Genomic DNA, 21853 nt, shown 5'->3' on the forward strand with positions numbered 1-21853 from the left:
AGTTTAAAAACTGTGTGAATCATTTTCCTATACAATTTTATTTGTCTGACTTCAAAACACAAACAATATTTAGACAAATCTGTAAATAGCTGTACATTAAAACATTTATTTGTACATTTGAATGCATTCATAACTTAATACATTGTTATAGTGTCTTTATTTTGTACATAGTGGTGTCATTTTTATTTCCTAGCTTGCCATTTTGGGATTCAAGTTTAAACATTTAAAAAAATGGGCACTGTACCACCCACACAGACATTGGCTCCCAAAATACTGCATCCATGATTAAATGGTCTTCTCGCTGTCGTCTCATTTCTATAGCAACGCAGGAGGCAATGCTGAAATACAAGGCAAATATAGAATGCGTACCAGTAGGGTTATCCAGCCTTGCGTTTCGTAGAACATGTTTGCACAGTTCTCGTTCCGTAATGCAGTTCTGTGTGCATTTCAGTGTGCTAGCTGTGTAAGCGTAAAATGCCTAGTAACGTGGAGTACGCACGCGCTCAACCCAAAATTCCCATCTAACACGTGAAATATGCTTTGCGAAAGTGCAGAATTCCCTGCTTCTGCAAGCGCCACTTCCTTGCTTACTGTATAATGAAATTGGGCCAGATGTTCTGACCAAATTTATATTTTCTGCAAACTTTCAATTAAATAAAATACCTCCCAAGATTGGTTGCTCTGTTTCCAACAAATCCAACACTATTTTGAATAGTGAGACATTGTTACAATACATACTGTGACCATCTGGTTTGTTTATGGCTTTCTATCATTTTCCACCCCCCCCCCCCCATTGGCAAAAATTCAAGCTGTGAAGATGTGATAGAGAAAGGTCTACAGCTAGGTGAATCTGCTATCTAGTGCCCTCAAGAGAAAAGTCTCGCATTAAAGAAGAGTTGGAACATCATCTCGCCGGAGGATTGAGGAAAAGATTTGGAAAGAATCTGATTCCTTCAACAGACTCGTCTCTGCATGCTTGCCCCGCTTCCTCCGCTGCCAAGAGCCTAGACAGAAAACGGGATAGAAGGAGTATAAGGATAAGGCACCTTGGCACTCAGGATCATTGTGGTCCAGTGGTTAGATTGCAGGACTTGCAATTGCAAGGTTGTGGGTTCCAATCCTGCAAAGCTTACCTCTTCATGGAATGCAGCATTTGCTTTGAGCTTACTATTGATTTTTGGTTATCTCTGAGACTACTCTCAGTAATGCTATTTGTTTAGGTCAAAGCACATGCTTCATTAAAGGGACCCATTACTTACAAGCTGTGCTTTTTTATGGGTTGCTCTACAGTTTCACTCCCTGTTTACACAATACTGTATTGTATTTGACTGTTATACTTGTGAATACTGTGGAAATAAATGAACTGAACTGAACTGAACTGAACTCTGATTTCAGAATGACTAGAATAAATACCGTCGTCTAGTTTACTGAATCACAATTTCTTCATGTGTGCAATTCATAATCATAGATGTTACACGAATGTTTGTATGAGAGAGATTGGCCGTTTATATAGGCAATAATATCTCACTGTGGGAGTTTGCCGAGTTCCCTTGAAGTAAGACATCGGCTTGGCAAGCTTGACCAAGTCATTTGGACTAAGATCACTGGGCAGGCTCAATATGCCATATGGCCTCAACTTGATTGATTAAAATATATCATTCATAAGGGTCTAATGACTGAACCCACTATACAAAATCAAGACAAAACATTGTCCAGCACATTTCCTCAAACCATCGTTGTATCTTCCATTTAGGATGGCAAACTTTTTAGAATCCACACGTTAAAACCTCAACCAAAAATGTGTCTAAAATTAACAAAATGCAAAAATAGTTTTAACTATTTTTGGCATTTTATATAAAATTAACAAAATGCAAAAAAAAATTGTTTTATTTTTTGCATTTTGTTTATTTTAGACACATTTTTTAAATGACCTGATGTTTTGACCCGAGCAAATTCTTTCTCGAAGGCTAACGTTTTTACCGTAGCAGAGTCTTTCTCTAAGGCTAAAGGACTCTGAAAGGGTCAAAACGTCAGGCCATTATATATTTTTTGCATTTCCACCATAGGTCCTTTTGACTGGTATACAGTTTGCAAAAATAAAAAAATAAACATGCATGAGAAAAGACTGAACATAAACTTGACACAGTCCTTTCAGACTTACCTTCCTTTTGCTAGAAGAATTGATACACCTGCACTCTGTGATAGCTCATCTGGAGTCAGGGAACCTTTCTGTGTCATCTGGTAAATAAACCAACACAAAATCGAATCCATGAGATCAGATATGGCACCATACTAAATATCAACTGAAAACAACTGAATCTGTAGATTTGCATAGAACTAGGAGCAAGTAGTTTTAAGGGAAAAAACAAGCAGGGAGATCAGCAGCAAATTGTGCCACAGCACCTTGTAAAGCATTACATGGTGCTATCAGAATTAAGTCTCATGGTTCAAACGTAGTCCCACGTCTGGCAGGAAATACTGTATGTCACAGCGCCAGGAGGTCACTGGGTGACGGACATGTGCGCTATATAAGAAGCCACAATTATTATTATTATTATTATTATTATTATTATTATTATTATTATTATTATTATTATTGATACACATAATAGAAAAGGGGCCAGTCTATTTCCAAAGAGATTCCATCAACTATGTTCTCGCACAGTGAAAAACAAAAAACAAAAACACCAAAAACTAACCAGTTCAGCGGTTTGTCTGATTACGGCCTCCTCTCCCTTGGATACCAGTTCAATCACCATGACACCACTGCTGAATTCTCGTAACCTGAGGGGTAGCCTCAGTCGTTCAAATTGTCGGCAGGCATCCACAAGATCATCAGGAGAAAGTAGCTAAGTGAGGAATGAAAACAGGGGAAACTTTAGGCGACCATAAGCGGGGAGAAAGGTTCAAGTGGTTGTTCGTCAGCTGTGTCTAAATTAGTGGCTATGACTCTGGCTAGATCGCAGCATCATCATGCGCTGAAGTATAGAATTTCCTAAGCAGAATCCCTAGCAACAGCCATAGCCGTAGCTGTAGCCACCAATTCTGATATATCTTTACAGACTCAACAAAAAGCCACAACTGAAAGAAATTTTGGTTACAGTTGCCAAAAGTACGTTTGTTAACAAAAAAAATTACTTGAATGCAAAGCATAGTCTCATTCCAGTGTAAAGAATTTACATGGTAAGCCTGTTAAGGGAGGACTAGGAGCAAAATGCTAGGTTTGATGTTACATGAAGAACATTGCCAACAATCTATGGGTAAGACTGAAAATTCAGACCATGTGTCAACTTTGGGATTTGAACTTGAGCCCACCGAGTTGCAGGTCGGGGTACCATTAAGCCAAAACCTCAAGTTTCATTGTTGATCCAAAACACCTATGCATTTTGCAACTCAACTGGATAGGTCTGTTACGTCTTGACTTGTCTGTGCAACAAAAGATCGAGGCAAAACTAGGACTTTTAGAAGATTCAGGTTAGGCCAATACCGAGTGGTACCTTACCTCCATTCCTCTTGCTCTATTGATTCTGCAGTACACATCCGATAAAGACATCATGCCACCACTCTCCTGGTGATTCAAAAACAGTTAAAATCAGTGAACATTACGGTAAAAAACAGTGAACATTAAGGTTAGAATCAGTGAAAATTCAGGTGAAAATCAGTGAGAAATAAAACAAAATAAAAACAATAACAAGTTCTTATATAGCTTATTTCACAATATCCGCCTCACTGCGCTTTACGTTAGTGCCCTGCCGTCGATTTCACAAAGAGTTAGGACTCATCTTATCTCGAGTTAGGACGAGTAACTCGTCCTAACTTAGGATTAATCTTAAGGTCTTAATCTGCATGCTACAGTGCAGGGTTGGGACCCGTCCTAAGTCATAAGATTAATCCTAAGTTAGGAAGAGTTAGTTTTGTGAAATCGACGGCTGGTCATTGGGCCAATAACATTCTTTGTATCTTTCTCAGCTCCCTGAGGAGTATACAACCTTGGAAACCGTAGTGCTCCAAAGGCTTTTTCATACACAATATCAACCTCCACCCTCGCAGGTACCCATTTATACCCCTGGATGGATACTAAGATAAAACTCAATGACCAATAAATTGAAAATCAGTGAACAATACGGTTAGAGACTAAACAAAAAAGACTAGCCTTTACCTCAATCTGTGTAGTTAAGACATCAGCAAGCTGCTTAGCTAGTTCCTCGTGGTACTTAGTACCTGAACCATGGGTCTCTCTTGTGACTGGATTAGCGATACCAAGACTTAACAAGTAGGACTTGAATTGCACTGTCTGAATTAAGAGATCAATGTGTTTAATAGTCGTTAAATTTGCATCGAGGATAAAGAATATTATTTGGTTTTACCCTTACACTGATGTCTGCAAGCTATGTACACTCTGTACTTTCCGGGTTCTGTGTACAAAAAATCACAGGCATACTTCTCGGGTGGGATTAAAACCCATACCTTTTGCAATTCAAGAGCAGACGACTTACCAACTAGACCACCGAGATTGCCCAGTAGCTACAGGCAAATCCTATGCGAGTACCGCAACAATTTAAGATGTTAAATTTGCATCAATATAAAAATCAAACATCGAGATCAATTAGCATCAAGGTCCTTTGTAGATTTCATCATGTCAGCGAAAACATTTTGTTTCGATTCAGCACAAACATCATAATATCATGCACAGAAATGCTTTGTGCCAAAACTTTGTATAATAATATCAGTGCGTACAGATGTATTGTATGTACTTCAGGCTTTTTTAAGCGAAATAAAATATTTTGACAATCTAAAACTCATGTGTAACATATGTGCCACATATAGAGATTTGACGTTTTTACACGCAAGTATAATTTTCTGCTTAAAGGATTCGGGTACTTTTTCAAAATGTCCATAGATTTACAATAAACTTACAGGGTTTGAAGATAATGACAGTGGAAAGCTTCCCTGCAAATATTATTAACTGAGGTTCTGGTTTTTTTTTAGAAATATGTAAAACAAGTCACAAAATAATTTTTGTCTCAGGAAGACGAAGATTATTTTAGCATGTAAAATCCCATTAACCAGTTATGATATTATACCATAACCATTGAATAACTGGTTAATACATTTTTACACGCTAAAACTGAGACGAAAATTATTTGTTTTACTAATTTCTCAAAAACTACAGCACCTCAGTAAGTAAAGTTTCAGGGGAAGCTTTCTACTATGATAATCCTCAAACTGTGTAAGTTTAATAAGTTTAATGTAAATCTGTGGTCATTAGGTTTTGTGTTAGGAAAAAGGTACATAGACCCTTCAAGCAGCAATTCAAAATTGGGCCATTGTCACCCTCTGAAAGTATGCTGAATTTTGAGTGAAACAATTGTGACATCAAAAACAAGTTTAGAATAGTGGGCATCCTGTGGTTTAATTTGACATTAAAAGAATATCTTTTAATGTGATACTTTGGGGTTGGACAAAATTTGAATATTTAGTTGTGCTGAAAGACAAAGCTTACCTCATCTTCGGTTATGCTTCCTTGTTTATCTTTAATCTTGTTGGCTATTGTTCTAGAAAGATCCACCATTTCTTTTGCCTGAGCATACAAAATCAAAGTTATGTTATAACACACCTAAAAACTGTTTTGTAAGTAACTTTGCATTGGTAATCTAACTTGTTGATTTCAGTAGTTCTGTACAGGTAAACTTACTGGTTTTTAGCTCTTTTTACTAATAAACTGGATAATAGTATTCTTGTGCTGGTAAACTAACTAGGTTTAATTTAGTCTTCTTATTCAATATACATTTATTTCCACAAAACTTTTGCTGTTCAACCAACTGGGTTTTAGTGTTCTTGTGCTGATAAACTAACTAGGTGTAATTAAGTCTTCTTATGCTGGTCAATTAACTGGGTTTTAGTGTTCTTGTTCTGTTAACGAACTGGTTGTTATCCTTTCGTAAGGGCAAACCAACTGGTTTTTAGTATTCTTGTACCGATAACATTAAGATCTTTCGGAACTATCCAACACTAGAGAAACAAATTGTGGGAAAACTTCACTTACCTTTTCCATTAGTTTGTTTAAATCTTCAAACGCCTGGGGAAAAAAACACAGCACAATTCATGATTAAAAAATACACAAAGCAATTGAGTTTATAATTGAGCTATAACGTTTTTGACAAATAAATATTTAAAATATTGGTGAAAACCAATAAACTTGCTGGCAATTGCTTCACGTTCAATTGCTATTGCGAGGCCAGTACAACTTCTTGAATATATATAGAACAAGTCCGTTTGGATAGCAAGCAGTTTACAACAGCCCAATCATTTTTAAATTGTATGTAACAAAAAGAACAGAAATCAATAATAATAATAATAAATAATATTTATAGAGCGCCTTTTACAAAAGTTACAAAGCGCTGTACAATAACTACAATAAACACAAATAATACATCCATATAATACATACTTTGGATATTGTTTGGTCTGTGTCTTTCCATTTTTTCTCCAAGTTTCTCTCGATGCCAACAATACCAGCATGGATGGCTTTGGGTTGATGATGCTAAAGTTTGCAACAGAAAAAAGATAATGGAAATATAATTTGGTCACAAAACTAGAAAACCTACAAAGTCTGTTAAAACCATTATATTTAAGTTTAAGAACTAGAGGGCGCACTGGTGATGCTGCTTGCGACGGGACCGCAAGGAGACACGCGTGCCATTCTATACGCACGTTGAATATGAAGTACAAGTTGGAATTTGTGTTTATTGAACCCTACGCGATGCTGTTTTGTCAACTTACAAAATGGCCGCACAAACACACGCTGTGCGATGCTGTTTTTGTCAAATTAGAAAATGTCGGGCCGCCTATATAAGCCAGTGCGCTCTCTAATTCTTATACATAACTCTATGGTTTAAACCCTTACAGACTATGCATGTTTGGTAGCATGCGCCCTCAATCGTCTCATATTATCTTCTCCTTTGTCACTCCATACCAAATTCAAGATCGGAATGCCTGAAGTGATAGACAACTTTTATTTTGGCCTACACACTTTAGTCCTCCTGACTCCTGCACTTTGGCAATGGGATATAGAACAATTTGGGACTGCACTTAATTACTCTGGAAACACAATCCAGGGAAAAAAAATTTGATTATTTTCGAGATAATTAAGGATAATTATTAGATCTTTGTTTGTGCTCACCTTCCCACCGGGTCTTGGCGCTGGCGTCATATATTCCCATCTCCTCTTAGACAACTCTTCAGTCAGGCATCTGAAAAACTAGAAAAATTAAGGCTTGGGTTCAAACAAACAACACAACATAACAACCAAGACAAATAAGCCAAGAAATGCGCTCCAAAATGATTCAAAGTCTTTCAGTGCATGGGTACTAAACACCTAAATATGTACACTCCTATAATCTGGTTACATGGCGTGTGTCAGCCATGAGCGAACAAGTGCAACAGATTCAAACTTTGGTATTTCTGATCAGCAGAGTGTGGGTTCGAGTCCCGGTCCTGACACTTGTGTCCCTGAGCACGGCACTTAACCATTATTGTTTTGTTCCCCTTATTCTGGTAAGGGTATAACAACCCAACATAAAAACCAAGACAATAAGGCAAGAAATGCGCTCCAAAATGATTCAAAGTCTTTCACTGCATGGGTACTAAACACCCAAATAGGTGCACTCCTATAATCTTGTTACATGGCTCCATTATTCTAGACCCAGCACCTCCCAGAAATTAACGTCAGGAGGTATCTGACTCTGTACATCACCAGAAATACACAATTACAGGTTTGGACACATCGTGGACTATTTCTTTCTCCCCTGTAATAATAAGCGTTGATGTTTTTTCGACCGAAAAGTTATTTATGAATGGGAATCAAAGTGTGTTGAATCGGTTTTCAACTAGTGGTTTAAACCCGCCGAGGCCTTGTTCTTGATAATTTACCTCGACTTCTTCTCGGTAAAATTATCCAGAACCAGGCCTCGTTGGGTTTAAACCACTAGTTGAAAACCTTTTCACCACACATTGATTCCCTTATGTGGTAGAATAAACACTTTAAAAGTTTTTAGTTCAAGAACAAACCTCGGTTTCTCCAGACTCTTTGAACGTCAATTGAATGAAGGAATGTCCACTCATCATGACAGGGCCTGGTGGTTTGTTGGACGGAGACGGGTGCAGATGAATGGCAATCCGAGGACTACAACAAAAGACAAAGTAATGCGGTACGTTTATGTAACTCGGCAGGATCCTTAAGTGAGGACGTTAAAGGGACACGTTGCCTTGGATCGGCAAAAAAAAGTTCACAGGTTTGTTAACAGTGTCTTTAACACTCGAGGCAATGTTTTGGCGCTTGTTTAAAAACAAAGTTAAATGCATGTTAATGTCTGTCAGGAACATTTTTTCTCATTTTGATACTGGTCTTGTAATTCAAATACAAGTCCAGTACTCACTTTGGGCTACATGTAAGCCATTTGGACTTGTGGATTTTTCGCCCTGTAGCACTGCAACAGTTTCATAGGTAAAATTATCTATTTTCCAGCACTAGCCACGAGGGCCCACTTTCATAGCGATGCTAAACAGTAAGCAAATTTTCGTGTCAACTGTAGCAGAAAAATTTGCTAAGCTGCAAGTGTGTTACACAGTTTAGCAAAAAAATTTGGGCGACCATATTGTGCGTTTACCACGGATTTGCATTGTGATGTCATTTATTTTGGTGCTTATACAGTGAGCAGCGCTATGAAATGGAAACTGCACAAATGGAAATCGCACAAATTCGACCGCTACGCAGCGCTATGAACTTGGGCCTAGTTGGTTAGGGAATGATCCCATTTAACCACCCGAGGGGTTTAGAGTAGGTGTACCTTTTGCCTTTTCCATCTGGAACCTCTTCAATGTACACTACTAGCGCCAAAGACAGGTTGATGAGCGTGGTCTGTAAAGAGAGGAAATATATTACAGACTGACAGAAAGCAAAAACAACAAAAAATAGATCTGTACAATCTATGGTGAATCTTTGCACCAATCAAAATTCCATGCTAGTTTAGTTGAATCTCTTTAAAAAAAAAATAGACACAAGCTCTGAAGCTGAAAGTTCTTTGTAGAAAAATGTACCGACCAAAAGTGAAATGTGACATCACGGAACCTTTTGGATTGTGCAAAAAATTGTACTTGAAGGAGATTAAACAAAGTTGCATTTTACACAATTTTAAAGTGAGGATAGCGACTTATATTTTTCCCCCATTTTTATGAAGAATCTATCTAGTGGAACTATTAAAGTGCATCAGAGAACTGAACAAAAAAAAATCTTTCTAAAGTCGGTAAGTTGGGAAAAAAATCTATGAAAATAAATGTTCATCTATCAATCATGCTCCCTTGTGAGCCGTCTTGGTTGGGCCTTACCTGTTGAATTGAGTCTGTCCAGATCACTCTATGAGTTGTGAGCGTTAATATGCCTCGATCAAATGCAGTCTGCAAACAAAATCAATGTCCCGTGTATTTATTAGCTACGTACTATACATGTATCATGGATAAAATGGGACCTACCCCCAGTGACTGGGGCGCTAGATTCCGGTCATGGGGTCTACCCCCCCCCTTCCCCAATGCCCCCCCCCCCCCGCCCCTTCCACACGAGTGACAGTTAGAGTTGTTTGTGAACACCATGCTGGCCCCCCCCAGAGCCTAGTACACATTCTGTATGCAGTAGCACTACCACTAGTATTGAAGGAGGTTCTGTTTCAAAGGTGTCCCTAAAATCGTGGCAAATCTTTTACCTCTCTGTGCGCGATGTAAACAGTCCCTAGATAAAAATTGTGTGGTTTTATTTGCCAAGCAAAGAGTCCCCTCTCCCTTGACCAAAACTTAGAAACACGTAAGGCTCCACTGGTTATTTGCACTTGTAAATGCAAAACATTTGGTATTTTAGGCATTTCTACAAGGTACAAATATATGTCATAATATTGAGGCCCAATAAAAATATTTGCCCACCGAAAAAGTTTCATCAAACACTATTTCAATTCACAATTCATGATCTGATCAAATCATGTGACTGAATATTTTGCTGAGCATTCTGGGAAAAAAATACAGAGGCTTAAAGAAGCCATGTGCTTTATATCATTTTCTAATATTTTTGAAGATTTTTATTTTTTAACCCTCATATCAATATTATTATCAATATTAAAATTTAAACATCAGCTTGTTGATTCAATTATCACTGTTTATTTATACGCTTTATTATAAATATTAAGTTAAAAATAAAGAAAAAAATAAATAAAAATCAGATTTGAAAGCCAGTAATTATTCACACTTTTTTATTGATTTTATTATTTTTTTATTTTTTGCAAGTTACCATGGTAATTTTTAAAATTTAATAACAAAATACTTTGAATAAAATGAAGGCAACTGCTGGCTATAGAGTCATACACAGAGTCCCAAAGAACACTTGTAGTCACTGCAGAAGTTTCTTCCATGTATGGCTTCACCGGGAAACCATTTGAAACCATACTTTCTCGTTTGCCGTGAAAACAGGAAAAACTCAAAACAAATGGGGCCAGTTGAAGTCATCGAAGATCGGTGTGTGGTGTGAACATTTCAATGTCCATCAAGTTTTAATATATATTTGCATACTTCATATTAACAAATGAAGATAATTAGGGCATTGGTTGATATATGGCATCGTTATTTTTTTCCCAATTCAAAGAAAAAGGCATAATAGCATGAAAACTGGTAAGACTTAAGAGGATACAGCAGTAGTTCTGAGTGGAAAATTCTCCAGCTCAGCTATGACTCATGAGAATGACACAGACACATGTGACAGTGACACTGACGCTGACAGCACTTTACTGCAGACAGACACAGCCACAGCCAGCACTTTATGAAGTTTATTTTGTGTATATGCAACAACAAGGGGGCTGGTCATCTCGCCACCTAGCAAGCTCGCCACCAACAAAGTCGCCCCCTGCAAAGTCGCCCCCTAACCGGCTCGCCCCGAGTTGTTACAAAGTCGCCCCCTGACAATGTCGCCCCCAAACAATGTAGCCCCCTAGCAAAGTCGCCCCCTGACAATGTCGCCCGAAGCCAATGTCGCCCCCTAGCAAAGTCGCCCCCAGAAAATAGTTAAGGGTTAGGGTTAGGGTTAGGGTTAGGGTTAGGGTAGGGTTAGGGTTAGGGTTAGGGTTAGGGTTTGGGTAAGGGTTAGGGTTAGGGTTAGACCTTCCACAAGCGAATTTTTTTTTTTTTCATACAGAATTTTTTTTGAAAATGTTTTAACTATATTTGTTTACCATAATTATTGTAGCCTTAATTACTTTCCGAACAACATCTGGGGGCGACTTTGCTAGGGGGCGACATTGGCTGGGGGCGACATTGTCAGGGGGCGACTTTGCTAGAGGGCGACATTGTTTGGGGGCGACATTGCCAGGGGGCGACTTTGTTTCAACCCGGGGCGAGCCGGGTCGGGGGCGACTTTGTTGGTGGCGAGCTTGTCAGGTGGCGAGATGACCAGCATTCAACAACACAGATGATTACAACTTTAATACCACCTGTGACCTGGCTAAGCACAAAAAATTGCTTAGCATGAAATTTCTTTCTTGATAAAAACAGGATTACCAACAAAATTTCTATTTGTTGCATATTGCATGTTACTAGTAAACAGCTGTTGTTTGCTTATCCTGAAAATCACATGGAAATTTGGTTGGTAATCCTGTTGTTATCAAGAAAGAAATTTCATGCTAAGCAAATTTTCGTGCTTAGCAGCTCTATGAAATTGGGCCCTGGGCTAGATCTGCCAGTCTGACTGATTGACACTGATGTGATGATGAAAGTAATGTCACTTCATCATAAACTTTAGTCTCAATTTACTCACCTTGTTCGTGCCGTCGTGTAGTCTTACTCCATGTTGCTGTTTCACTTGTGTTTCACCTTGGAGCATGCTTCCATTTCCCCACTCAAACCTGTCCATTTTATCACTTTTTATCACAGCTTTTACTTACTAAGACGACAGAGAAGGGAAGTTGAAGTAAACACACTGCCATTAAACGTGACCTCTCAACAGAGGGCGCCCTGCCCGTTGACGTAAAATCGCCAGATCCAACAGCTGCACTAGACACAAGAAGAAAGTGAACTTCCGACAACCCAGAAACTGGAAAGGGCATTAAAAGTTAAAACTCCTGACCCCTGCCAGTTTCTTCGGTGTTAAACTTCGTTTGTTTTGCAGCTCATGATCAAGTTGACGGAGACTGTTTTTAAAAAGTGTTGTTTGGTTGTGGAGATCTACAAACAGGGAACCACTAGGGCCTACTAGTGACTACCTGTAAAAAATGTAAGTAAGCTCGTACGTACTCGTTGTATTAGCCCTGGTCCTGGTAGGACGTCAGTGGGTGCCACTTTGCCTGCAACGGAGGAGTCCAACCTGGGCTATCGTTGTATGTACTATGTGTGTTGTTGTTGTGTATTCCGCCTGGCTATCCACTTTGACCATGCCATGGTCACTTGATCATGGTGATCCATGGAGGTGACTTACTGATGAAGTCATAATTGAAGCTTAAAGTAGGCAGTTTCAGTGAAATTAAATGCAGGTGATTTTTTTCTCTGACAAGATGTGGTCTGTTAAGGTGTATATGTTGGGCGCGATCGGTCAATCTGCGCGATCGGTCGATCGCGCTGCGCTATCAACCGATCGCGCTGCGCTATTGAAATATCTATTGGTCGCGCAGCAATCGGTCAATCGCGCATCAATCGGTCGATCGCGCAACAATCGGTCGATCGCGCAACATTCGGCAACGAACGTGCGCGATCAACCGATCGTGCGGGAATGGATCGGCCGATTGTGCAGGAATGATTTTGCGCGATCGGCCGATTGTGCAGGAATGGTTATGAGTGATCGGCCGATTGTGCAGGAATGGTTTTGCGCGATCAGCCGATTGTGCAGGAATTGTTTGGCGCGATCGCGCAAACCCATTCCTGCACGATCGGTAGATCGCGCAAACCCATTCCTGCACGATCGGTAGATCGCGCAAAACTTTTCCTGCACGATCGATTGATCGCGCAAAACTTTTCCTGCACTATCGGTCGATCGCGCAAACCCATTCCTGCACGATCAGTAGATCGCGCAAAGCGTTTCCTGCGCGATCCGCTGATAACGGGAAAAAATACTCGTAGCGCAATCGGTCGATCGCGCAAAGATGTCATTGCGCGATCGACCGATTGTTGCGCGATCGACTGATTGTTGCGCGATCGGCCGATTGCTGCGCGACCAATTGATCTTAATTTGATCGTTCAATAGCGCAGCGCGATCGGCTGATCGCGCAGATTGACCGATCGCGCCCAACATATATATAAGGAGTAAAAATCAATTTAAAATTTTGAAATCGGATGTTTGGTTGCAGAGATATAACGTTTTTAATGAGCGTGGATCGTGCAAAAAACGTTCCTGTATTCAAGTTCAATTTGTTATGTTTTTCTTCATATCGGCCAGGGCCAAGTTTAACGCACAGCCTATGGCAAAAGAGGGCGCACTATATGACGAGCGCCCTCTACCAATGGGGAGGTTTGCAGACTGTGCGACGTACATGTACCTGTGCGTATTTAGGACAACTTTGCAAGAAATGGTTGAACAAAACCTCTCGGAGGGAGAAGAATATATAATCAACATACACCAAATTTTCACAAGTTAATCTCAAAAGTATGGGAATTAGCACTGACAAAGTCGCATTCAATTTTGATAATTATCTCTGGAAGAAATCTTGATTCAAAAAACGGAAAACGCCAACAAAAATAGGTTTTCATGGTAAAAGCTATGCGACTAGATGTACCATGTGCGGAATTTTATCGGCTACACGATGATGTAATTGTTATCTCATTTTGTGTAAACATGTGCTCCCTCATCGCTAAAAAACGTCTTCGGGCTTCTTCGGCTCTTTCCGAAGATTTCCGAAATCCGTGGTCCACGGGGTTCAAAGGTGACGTCATGCACAAACGAATGGGCGCTACACGCGAGGCCAAGCATCCAGTTTCTGTCGTTGCTCTCTATTTTTTACAATATCTCCGAAACTATTCATCCGATTTCAAAATTTTTTGAAATGTAAGCACGAGGAGAGAATGCTCCTGCCTGGTGTCAAGTCTCATAGTTGTGAGTTGTACAAAATGTGAGTTATGATTTAATACATTTCGTTTTTTTTTTTCGGGGCTGTGTGTGTGTGTGTTTTGGTACACGTGAAATCAACTTGATGAAACTGCCTACTTAAAGTGAAATAATACAATGTATTATGTAATATAGATTGACTGTCACTGTAGTGTAGTGTCACGGTGGTCATTAGTTGTGATAACGTAACCCTCCTCCCGACGGCCGCCAGGCCGGAGGGTTATGAGATTGTTTCGAGCGGCAACGGTTGATCTGGTCCAACATGTACAATTTCGACAGCTAGTCACCAGATTTGCCCCATTTTTACCACTTTCAAAAATCATGACACAAATTCTGAGGGTACGAACTTAATCCGCAATGTCTAATGCAGCCTGCCAAAATACTCAAAACACCATTGAGGAAATATTTCGAAGAAAAATTGACAAAAACTTCACAGGTTCAAATGTCGGCTCTACGTGTGTGACGTGTTGTTCAAAAGATCGTGGCAATGCGTGGGTGCATTGTGTAGCCCGGCAACAGCTCAATTGGTCGTCGAAGTTGCAAGATAATAATTTTAAAAAAAAACAACTTGTCACACGAAGTTGTGTGCTTTCATGGGATGCTTGATTTCGAGACCTCAAATTCTAAACTTGAGGTCCTGAAATCAAATTCGTGGAAAGTTAAAACAAATCGTTAAACAAACCATGTTCAAGTGTTGTTGACTTGAGTCAGAATACCTTTTTAATTTTTCTATTGAATTTAAATGAAGTATACTTTTATACACCTGTAATCCACAGAGACACCTGAGATAAATCTTCTCAATTTACAGTTTATGTCTTGAGTGCATTTAAATGCATGTTGTCAGGACACGAGACGTATCTTTTCTCATTATGACTCTGCTGTCGACTTCACAAAACTCTGGTGTATACGGGTAAAAACCAAAAATTAATATTCTTTATCCCCGATGCAAATTTAACATCTATTAAAACTCTTCCTAACTTAAGACTAATCTTAGGACTTAGGACGAGTCCAACCATGCACTGTAGCATGCAGACTTAAGATTAATCTTAAGTTAACTCGTCCTAAGTCGAGATAAGACGAGTCCTAACTCTTTGTGAGATCGACCCCTGGTCTTGTACTTTGGAAACAAAGCAAGGCCAGCAAGACAAGTTAGCTCAAGTGTCATTTCACTGGCCCCTCAGCTTTTTCACTAGTCTGTAGAAATAGGGTTCAGCACTGAACTTTCGAGCCCAAACACTTGTGGAGTGAACTTTAACTGGTCCACAGGTGTTCTAACTGGCATGCTTTACTAGTCCTCAAGAACAACAACTCAGTATTTAATAGTCTAAAGTGTAGTAAATGCGGAATATGTTTAAACTTGTACGTATGCCTACATGTACATTATGTAGTACACTAGATATGACTCTAAGTCACTTTAAACAACTTATAATACAGTCAAACTATAAGGTTTACCTCCAGTCAAGGACCCCTTGTAAAACAACACCCTAATGTGCCGGGAGAAACGTCAATTTATGTTGTCCCTGAATCCCCCCCACCTCCCTCCCCCCTTGGTGCAGAGTCGGCTGTTGTTTACGACTCGTACAGTCCAGCCAGATCCTTCTTCTTGTCTGTCTGCTACAGCAGTCTCGCGTCCCTTGACAAGAAAGCTGGAGTGTCCCTGTGTGTTACAACTCCAATTAGACTCATCCTGGTGCTGTTTGGCTGTGTGTTCGGATTGTGACGCACAGGAAGCGGGTTTTAAGAAACATCCAGCGTACATGTATGGCAGTCTCAACCCCTCTCCCTTTGCCTCTAAATAGCCTCCCCGCAATTACAACAGAAACTCATCAGATTCTCTGAGCATTCCAGGTGTTTATTCCTAAAAGGGTTCAAATGATTTTTTTTTTAAGTTAATGGCCTGACGGTTTGACCCTAGCAGAGTCCTTCCTGAAGGATAAAAAATGATCGGTTCACACACAAACAGTTTTTTCAAGAAGAAGGAACCTAGCTTTCTATACTTTCTATACCATCCGCCCTGGTAATAGTTGAAAACCAGGACAGTTCTTTTCAGAACTGAGACGTCTCCCGAACCCCTGAACGTCTGCTCCGCAGTAGTAGAATAAAGCAAGACAGTTCTCTAAAGAACAAACTCTACCTGGAAAGTAGATACACACGGTGTTACCGCAAACCAAATACACACAGAAGGAATACTGTTCATGAAAAAAAAATATGCTATACTCAAAAAGGAACTGGCCATAAAAAAAGAAAAAATCAGTAACCTGCCGTCGATTTCACAAAACTCTTCCTAACTTAAGACTTATCTTACATGTAGGACTTAGGACGAGTCCCATTAATAATGACTGATTGACTGCTGTGTGTAAAAAATATGCAGATTTTGGATTCTGTTTTTATTTATTTTTAGTTGTTCTCTAATGATCATCTATTTTTCTTTCTGTAGTGGATCTCTATTCAGTTGTGTAAAGCCATTATACACTATAATAGACGTTAAATTTGATCAAGGATAAAGAATATTATTATTTATTTATTTTTTTACCCATACACCGATGTGTGTTAGCACTGTATACTCAGTACTTTCCCAAGTCCTGTGAAAAAAAATATATCACAGGCATGTTACTCGGGTGGGATTCGAACCCATGACCCATTATACACTGTTTGAATCCATTGTTAAATGTCTGTAAATCATTGTTTAATTTACATAAAACTGTTTCCATTTTCAGACCATTTCTCGTTGTTTAATTTTCATGTCTGTTTCCATTTTCAGACCATTTCTCGTTACAAGTTTGTGGGGAACCTACACAAACAAGTAACAAGTACATCTTCCCCAGTCGTCCCTTGGGCTTTACCTTGAAATCCCTCTATTAAGACCCACCTTCCTGTCTATTATAACGAGGTCTTGCAAGCCTACCCTTACTGGGAGGGCTGCCTGGGTGACCTGAAGAGCTCTGAGCCCTGCTTAGAACAGAGGGGAAGTCATGGATTGGCAATGGATTGGTATCGTTAGCCACAGGCATGCTTGCAGGCAGGGCGGAGTCCCTATGCTGGCCAGGAGGGAGTTAACCCTAGGGAGGGGTGGGGTAGGGTGAGCGGTTAAGCCCAGTTCATACTTCACGTGAAAGGGAATGTGAATTTTTGATGGAGCAATCATTGAAACCATTGGATTTTTTCCAGTTGTGATGCCAAAATATTTGCTTTGCTCTTGCTTGTGTTCAGTAAATGAACCAGGCTTTACTGGTTTGTGTTGATTAGAAGAAGTTGACAATCTCGATTGTAATTAAGGACCCTTAGGCACTGCTTGGTTTTGTTTTTTATAAATATTTGCTATACATATATTTCTGTGCCCATACATTGTAATAGTAAGTAGGATTTGAAACTTTGCATGATGGAAATACGATATGGAAAGGTTTGCGGACCATGAATCTCCAATGAGTTGGGGGTGGTTCTGAAAAGAACCGTTGGTTTCAACTCAACGTTTCGATCAGTTTGCTCTGATCGTCTTTCGGAAAATGCAGTTCAAGTAAAAGTGGTTCTAAAAACAAGCATGAAGCATTACCTAGTTCTAAAAACAAGCATTCAGAGAAAACCATAATAGAATGCTTTACATGTAGATTGCACAGGGTAGGGCTTTAAAACCAAGATTAACCTCAAGTGGACAACATCCTAAAAGACCTTGTTTCAATTCAGTGTGCTTTGGCTAAACTTCCAAAGTTGAGTCAAGATTGCCCCACAGTTTTGAAAAACTGTGGTTATGAAATTTGTAGATGTCAGCCTACAATTTGATGTCATGTGATGAATGCATATTTGCACAGTCCACAGTCAACCCCCATTGTCTGACCATTCAATACCATCCACAGTGTTTTTGAATGATAGCAGATCTATGCCAGCCTGACTATTTTTATTTTATTTTTTGTTTCATGCACTTTTTTTATAATTTCATACATGTATGCACTCACAAAAAACCATGAAAATACAAACAAAACATAGAAGCCATATCAAGAAACAATTAGTAAGGGAATAAAAGGCTAGTGACGAGTTCTTCAACGTACGTTTAAAGCTGGCTGGGTCGGCAGTCGTGTGATAAAGGCCCGAGCCGAAGGCGAGGGCCTTTATCACACGACAACGACCCTGCAAGGTTTTAAACGGACAATGAAGAACGAGTCACTACCGGTACTCTTTTATTCCCATTCATAAATGCCCTTTTGTTAAAAAACTGTAAACAAATACAGTTATAGACACTTTAACAATTGAAAATTTGAGGTTTGAAATTTATTTTTCTCCAAAACTTTGTGAAGAATCTGTTCGAGGTGCGTGGTTGTGTGTACGCATGTGCGCTTAGATTTCACGCTGATAGCTATGATTTGCGCGCAGCAACAATAAATTTTACGGGCTGTTTGCCTACCCAAAGTGACGACAGGAAAACTCACATAGTAGAACTGTAAGTACAATTAAATAAATTTAATAAATAACCAATGCAAAATTATAAACATATACATGATCAATTCTGTTTCATCCCTCACAACCCCTATAAATCAAGGCTACATTACTGATGTTGGACCCTGTAGTATTTGTTACGGCCAAGTTTATTAAAGGCTTTAAAAAAACATTTGGTCACACAATAAAAAGGAAATGCACTTGTCTTTGCTCTTGTTGTGACCAAAACATAATAATAAAAGTATTGGCTCAGTAGACCTCTTATTGTTGGTTACACCAAGTATATTAAGGATACAAGGCTTAACCAAAACCTCTGTCCCATAACAAATAATGTAAGCACAATTAAATATTATAAATTACTGAACTACCATCACCACCGTATCTTAGTTATAGTTCATTTCGGTATTCAGTTCATCTTGATCCAAAAGATACTTGCCAGGTTCGCTGTCTGACCTCAAATTATCACACAACACATGCGGCACACAGCCACAGTTCACAGTTGGTTCACAGGGTGGTGCTGGTAGCCCGACTACTTGATCGCATCTAGCGCCCTCAACGGTAGTGGCTCCAAGGAGTGTCCTCTGTCTCAGGCAACCCGATTACCAATCCCCACTTAAAAGCCGTCTAAGAAAAGAGAACAAGAATATACCATACCCAGTTACTTAGCCCTAGCTTTATAAACACCTAAAATCTTGTGAAACACACTATGTTCATCCTCAGAAAATAAATGCAGCATAACTTATACTCCAAATGCCAAATCCATTGGTTTACATCGGGCCCTCCATTTTATAATACATGCAATTATATTAAATCATAACCTTATGTACATAATAACACAATGAAATAAATCAACTTACGGTTTCTCATCCGTAGACGACCACAGAAGCAAAACCAGCACAAAACTTGGGCAAAATCAAACCCACATCACGCAGCAATACAAAATGCTGACCGGCGTCTCAGTCGACAGTCACAAGGCTTCTGTCCCCTTGCAAAACACACGTTCCCATACTCCACTCTTACACCCTACTAGTACCCCCATATTACATAATACAAGAAAAGAGGGGTTAATGACCTGTGAAACCACGGCTAAAGAACCAAATAAAAGCAACAGGTTACAAGGAGTAGTGAACAATCTATCCACTAGTGTAGACACTCTGATCTAAGAGAGGGGTATAAGAAACTCTATTGATAATTAGATTTGAAGAGGAGGTCATTGTCACAAATGCCCTTTTGTTAAAAAACGTAAACAAATACAGTTATAGACACTTTAACAATTGAAAATCCAAGGTTTGAATTTTTTTTTCAAAACTTTGTGAAGCATCTGTTCGAGGCGCGTGGTTGTGTGTACGCATGCGCGCTTAGGTGACACGCTGATAGTTATGATTTGCGCGTTCCGCGTGATAATCTTGCGCGCCCAACACGCAGAAGCCAGCTCAGTGTGCATAAACAGAGCTCCAGTGTGCATTAACAAAAGGTTTATGCACACCCACGTTTCTAGGAGTAGGGAAACTGTCTGGGGTACATGTGTATTTATTAATAATTAATTAAACCGTAAACCTCCACTTACAATGTAGTGATAAGTTTATGCATTGTGTTTGAGCCAGTCGCAATCTTTCATTCTAATTCATAATTAAATTTTACTAAATTAACAACAGAATGAAAATTTGGCCTTTGTTGATCAAACTTACTTCTAAATATCATCTTCTTTGTCAACGAAATGCAAATGTTAAATAATAGGTCTGGCTAGTCAGTGTTTTGACCAAAAAGAATGAATTTTCTGACTATTCAATATCATTCAAATACACAGTGGATGATATTGAATAGTCAGACAGTAGGAGGGTTGACTGTACTATGCATTTATCACATGACATCAAATTGCAGGCTGGGATAGTTTTAATCTGCCTTTCATAATAAAGAAGGGTTTGAATAAAGATGGATTACACATGACGTCATTGACCACCATCTTTGATGAAACGTGTACACTGGAAGGCTATCATTGGCTGAAAGTTGTGAGCAGCGCATATGTACACGAGTGCACTTTTCCATTGTTATCACCAAACATGGCGGTCGCTGTTGCTATACATGTGTGCAATTCTATGCATGTATTCTACAACTCACAAACATTGTAGCATTCATTTTGCTGTGACCTTGTCATTCCATTTTTAAATTGAAAGTCAACAGTTTACTGAGAAACATTTTTGTTTTGAGAGGTGGTTGCAATTTCCTGCAAGCTAACATGGAAAGAAAGGTCATGAATAGGCATTGAATGAATGAACAAGCTTCAATGACGGTTTCCGACTACATTTTGTTTTGCTAACATACACTAGGGATGTACGTGTGTACATAAGTGGATAATGTGTCAAGCCCTAATTTCAAAGAAGGTTGACACTAACTTTTGCTACAAGCAGTAACAGGTGACCAGCCAAGTACAAGTATAGTTAATATTGGTGTGACTGGTACCCGGTGAGTGTTTTGCTTACGTGCTTAGCAAATTTTAGAATTTATTTAAAAGCGAGGAACCTGTCACAAACATTAAAGGAACATGTTGCCTTGAATCAGACGAGTTGGTCTATAAAAAGCATTTGAAACCGTTTGTTATGAAATGCATATGGTTGGAAAGATGTTTTAAAAGTAGAATATAAAATGATCCACACAAGTATAACTCAAAATTGCACAGTTTCCATTTTACGCCGCGAACTAACACGGTCGGCCATTTATGGGAGTCAAAGTTTTGACTCCCATAAATGGCCGACCGTGTTTGTCGACGAGGTAAAACGAAAACTATGCAATTTCGAGGCATGTTTGTATAGATCATTGTGTTCTACTTTTACAACATCTTTCTAACCATATCGATTTTATAACAAACGGTTACAGGACGCTTTTCAAAGACCAACTCGACCAATCCAAGGCAACCTGTTCCTTTAATCATTACATGGTGTAATTTATAGCTGGTAGCATATTTTTGCTATCGCAAACTTTTGTGAAATTGTGGTTAGGTTGTACATTTTATGTACCTTTGCAGCCTTAGTTTTACAGCCTAAGCTCTGTCCGAATTCTCAGCTACAGCTGCTGCTGTGGTTAGAGTTTTGTGTTGAAGTTACCGGTAGGTCATTTACAACACGTTTGCAACAGTCAAATTAGATTTTCAGTTTTTGTTTTTTGCGGCTGCAGTTTGATTTTTGTGTTGAAGTTTTACCGGTATGTCATTTACAACAGGTTTGCAACAGTCAAATGAGATTTTGCAGTTTTTATAATAACACCTTCAAGAACAACAACTCAACATACACTTTCACTCCCCTT

At 39.2% G+C, this 21853-nt stretch overlaps 2 protein-coding genes across 4 annotated transcripts in view; one reads left to right on the forward strand and one right to left on the reverse strand.

Moving 5' to 3' along the window:
• Nucleotides 1–22: 22 nt before the first annotated feature.
• On the reverse strand, nucleotides 23–12039 carry LOC139936753 (vacuolar protein-sorting-associated protein 36-like). The gene is made up of 13 exons (XM_071931666.1): nucleotides 11849–12039; nucleotides 9388–9456; nucleotides 8850–8920; nucleotides 8071–8185; nucleotides 7184–7261; nucleotides 6452–6544; nucleotides 6047–6079; nucleotides 5504–5581; nucleotides 4160–4294; nucleotides 3503–3568; nucleotides 2700–2849; nucleotides 2162–2238; nucleotides 23–1004 (listed from the first exon to the last, which is right to left on the reverse strand). Exons 1-13 carry the CDS (start codon nucleotides 11942–11944, stop codon nucleotides 905–907), a joined length of 1161 nt encoding a protein of 386 aa, XP_071787767.1. The 5' UTR covers nucleotides 11945–12039; the 3' UTR covers nucleotides 23–904.
• Nucleotides 12040–12087: 48 nt separating this feature from the next.
• Nucleotides 12088–21853, forward strand: part of LOC139936752 (inositol polyphosphate-4-phosphatase type I A-like) — a 104968-nt gene continuing 95202 nt past the window's right edge. For 2 of the 3 annotated variants that reach the window (XM_071931662.1, XM_071931664.1), the window contains exon 1: nucleotides 12088–12304. The gene's annotated coding sequence lies outside the window, so the exon portion shown is untranslated. The remainder of the gene's footprint in view (nucleotides 12305–21853) is intronic. The other variant, XM_071931663.1, reaches the window with a different exon arrangement.

The sequence above is a fragment of the Asterias amurensis genome, chromosome 4 (genome assembly GCF_032118995.1).
Source record: "Asterias amurensis chromosome 4, ASM3211899v1".
Lineage (NCBI taxonomy): Eukaryota > Metazoa > Echinodermata > Asteroidea > Forcipulatida > Asteriidae > Asterias > Asterias amurensis.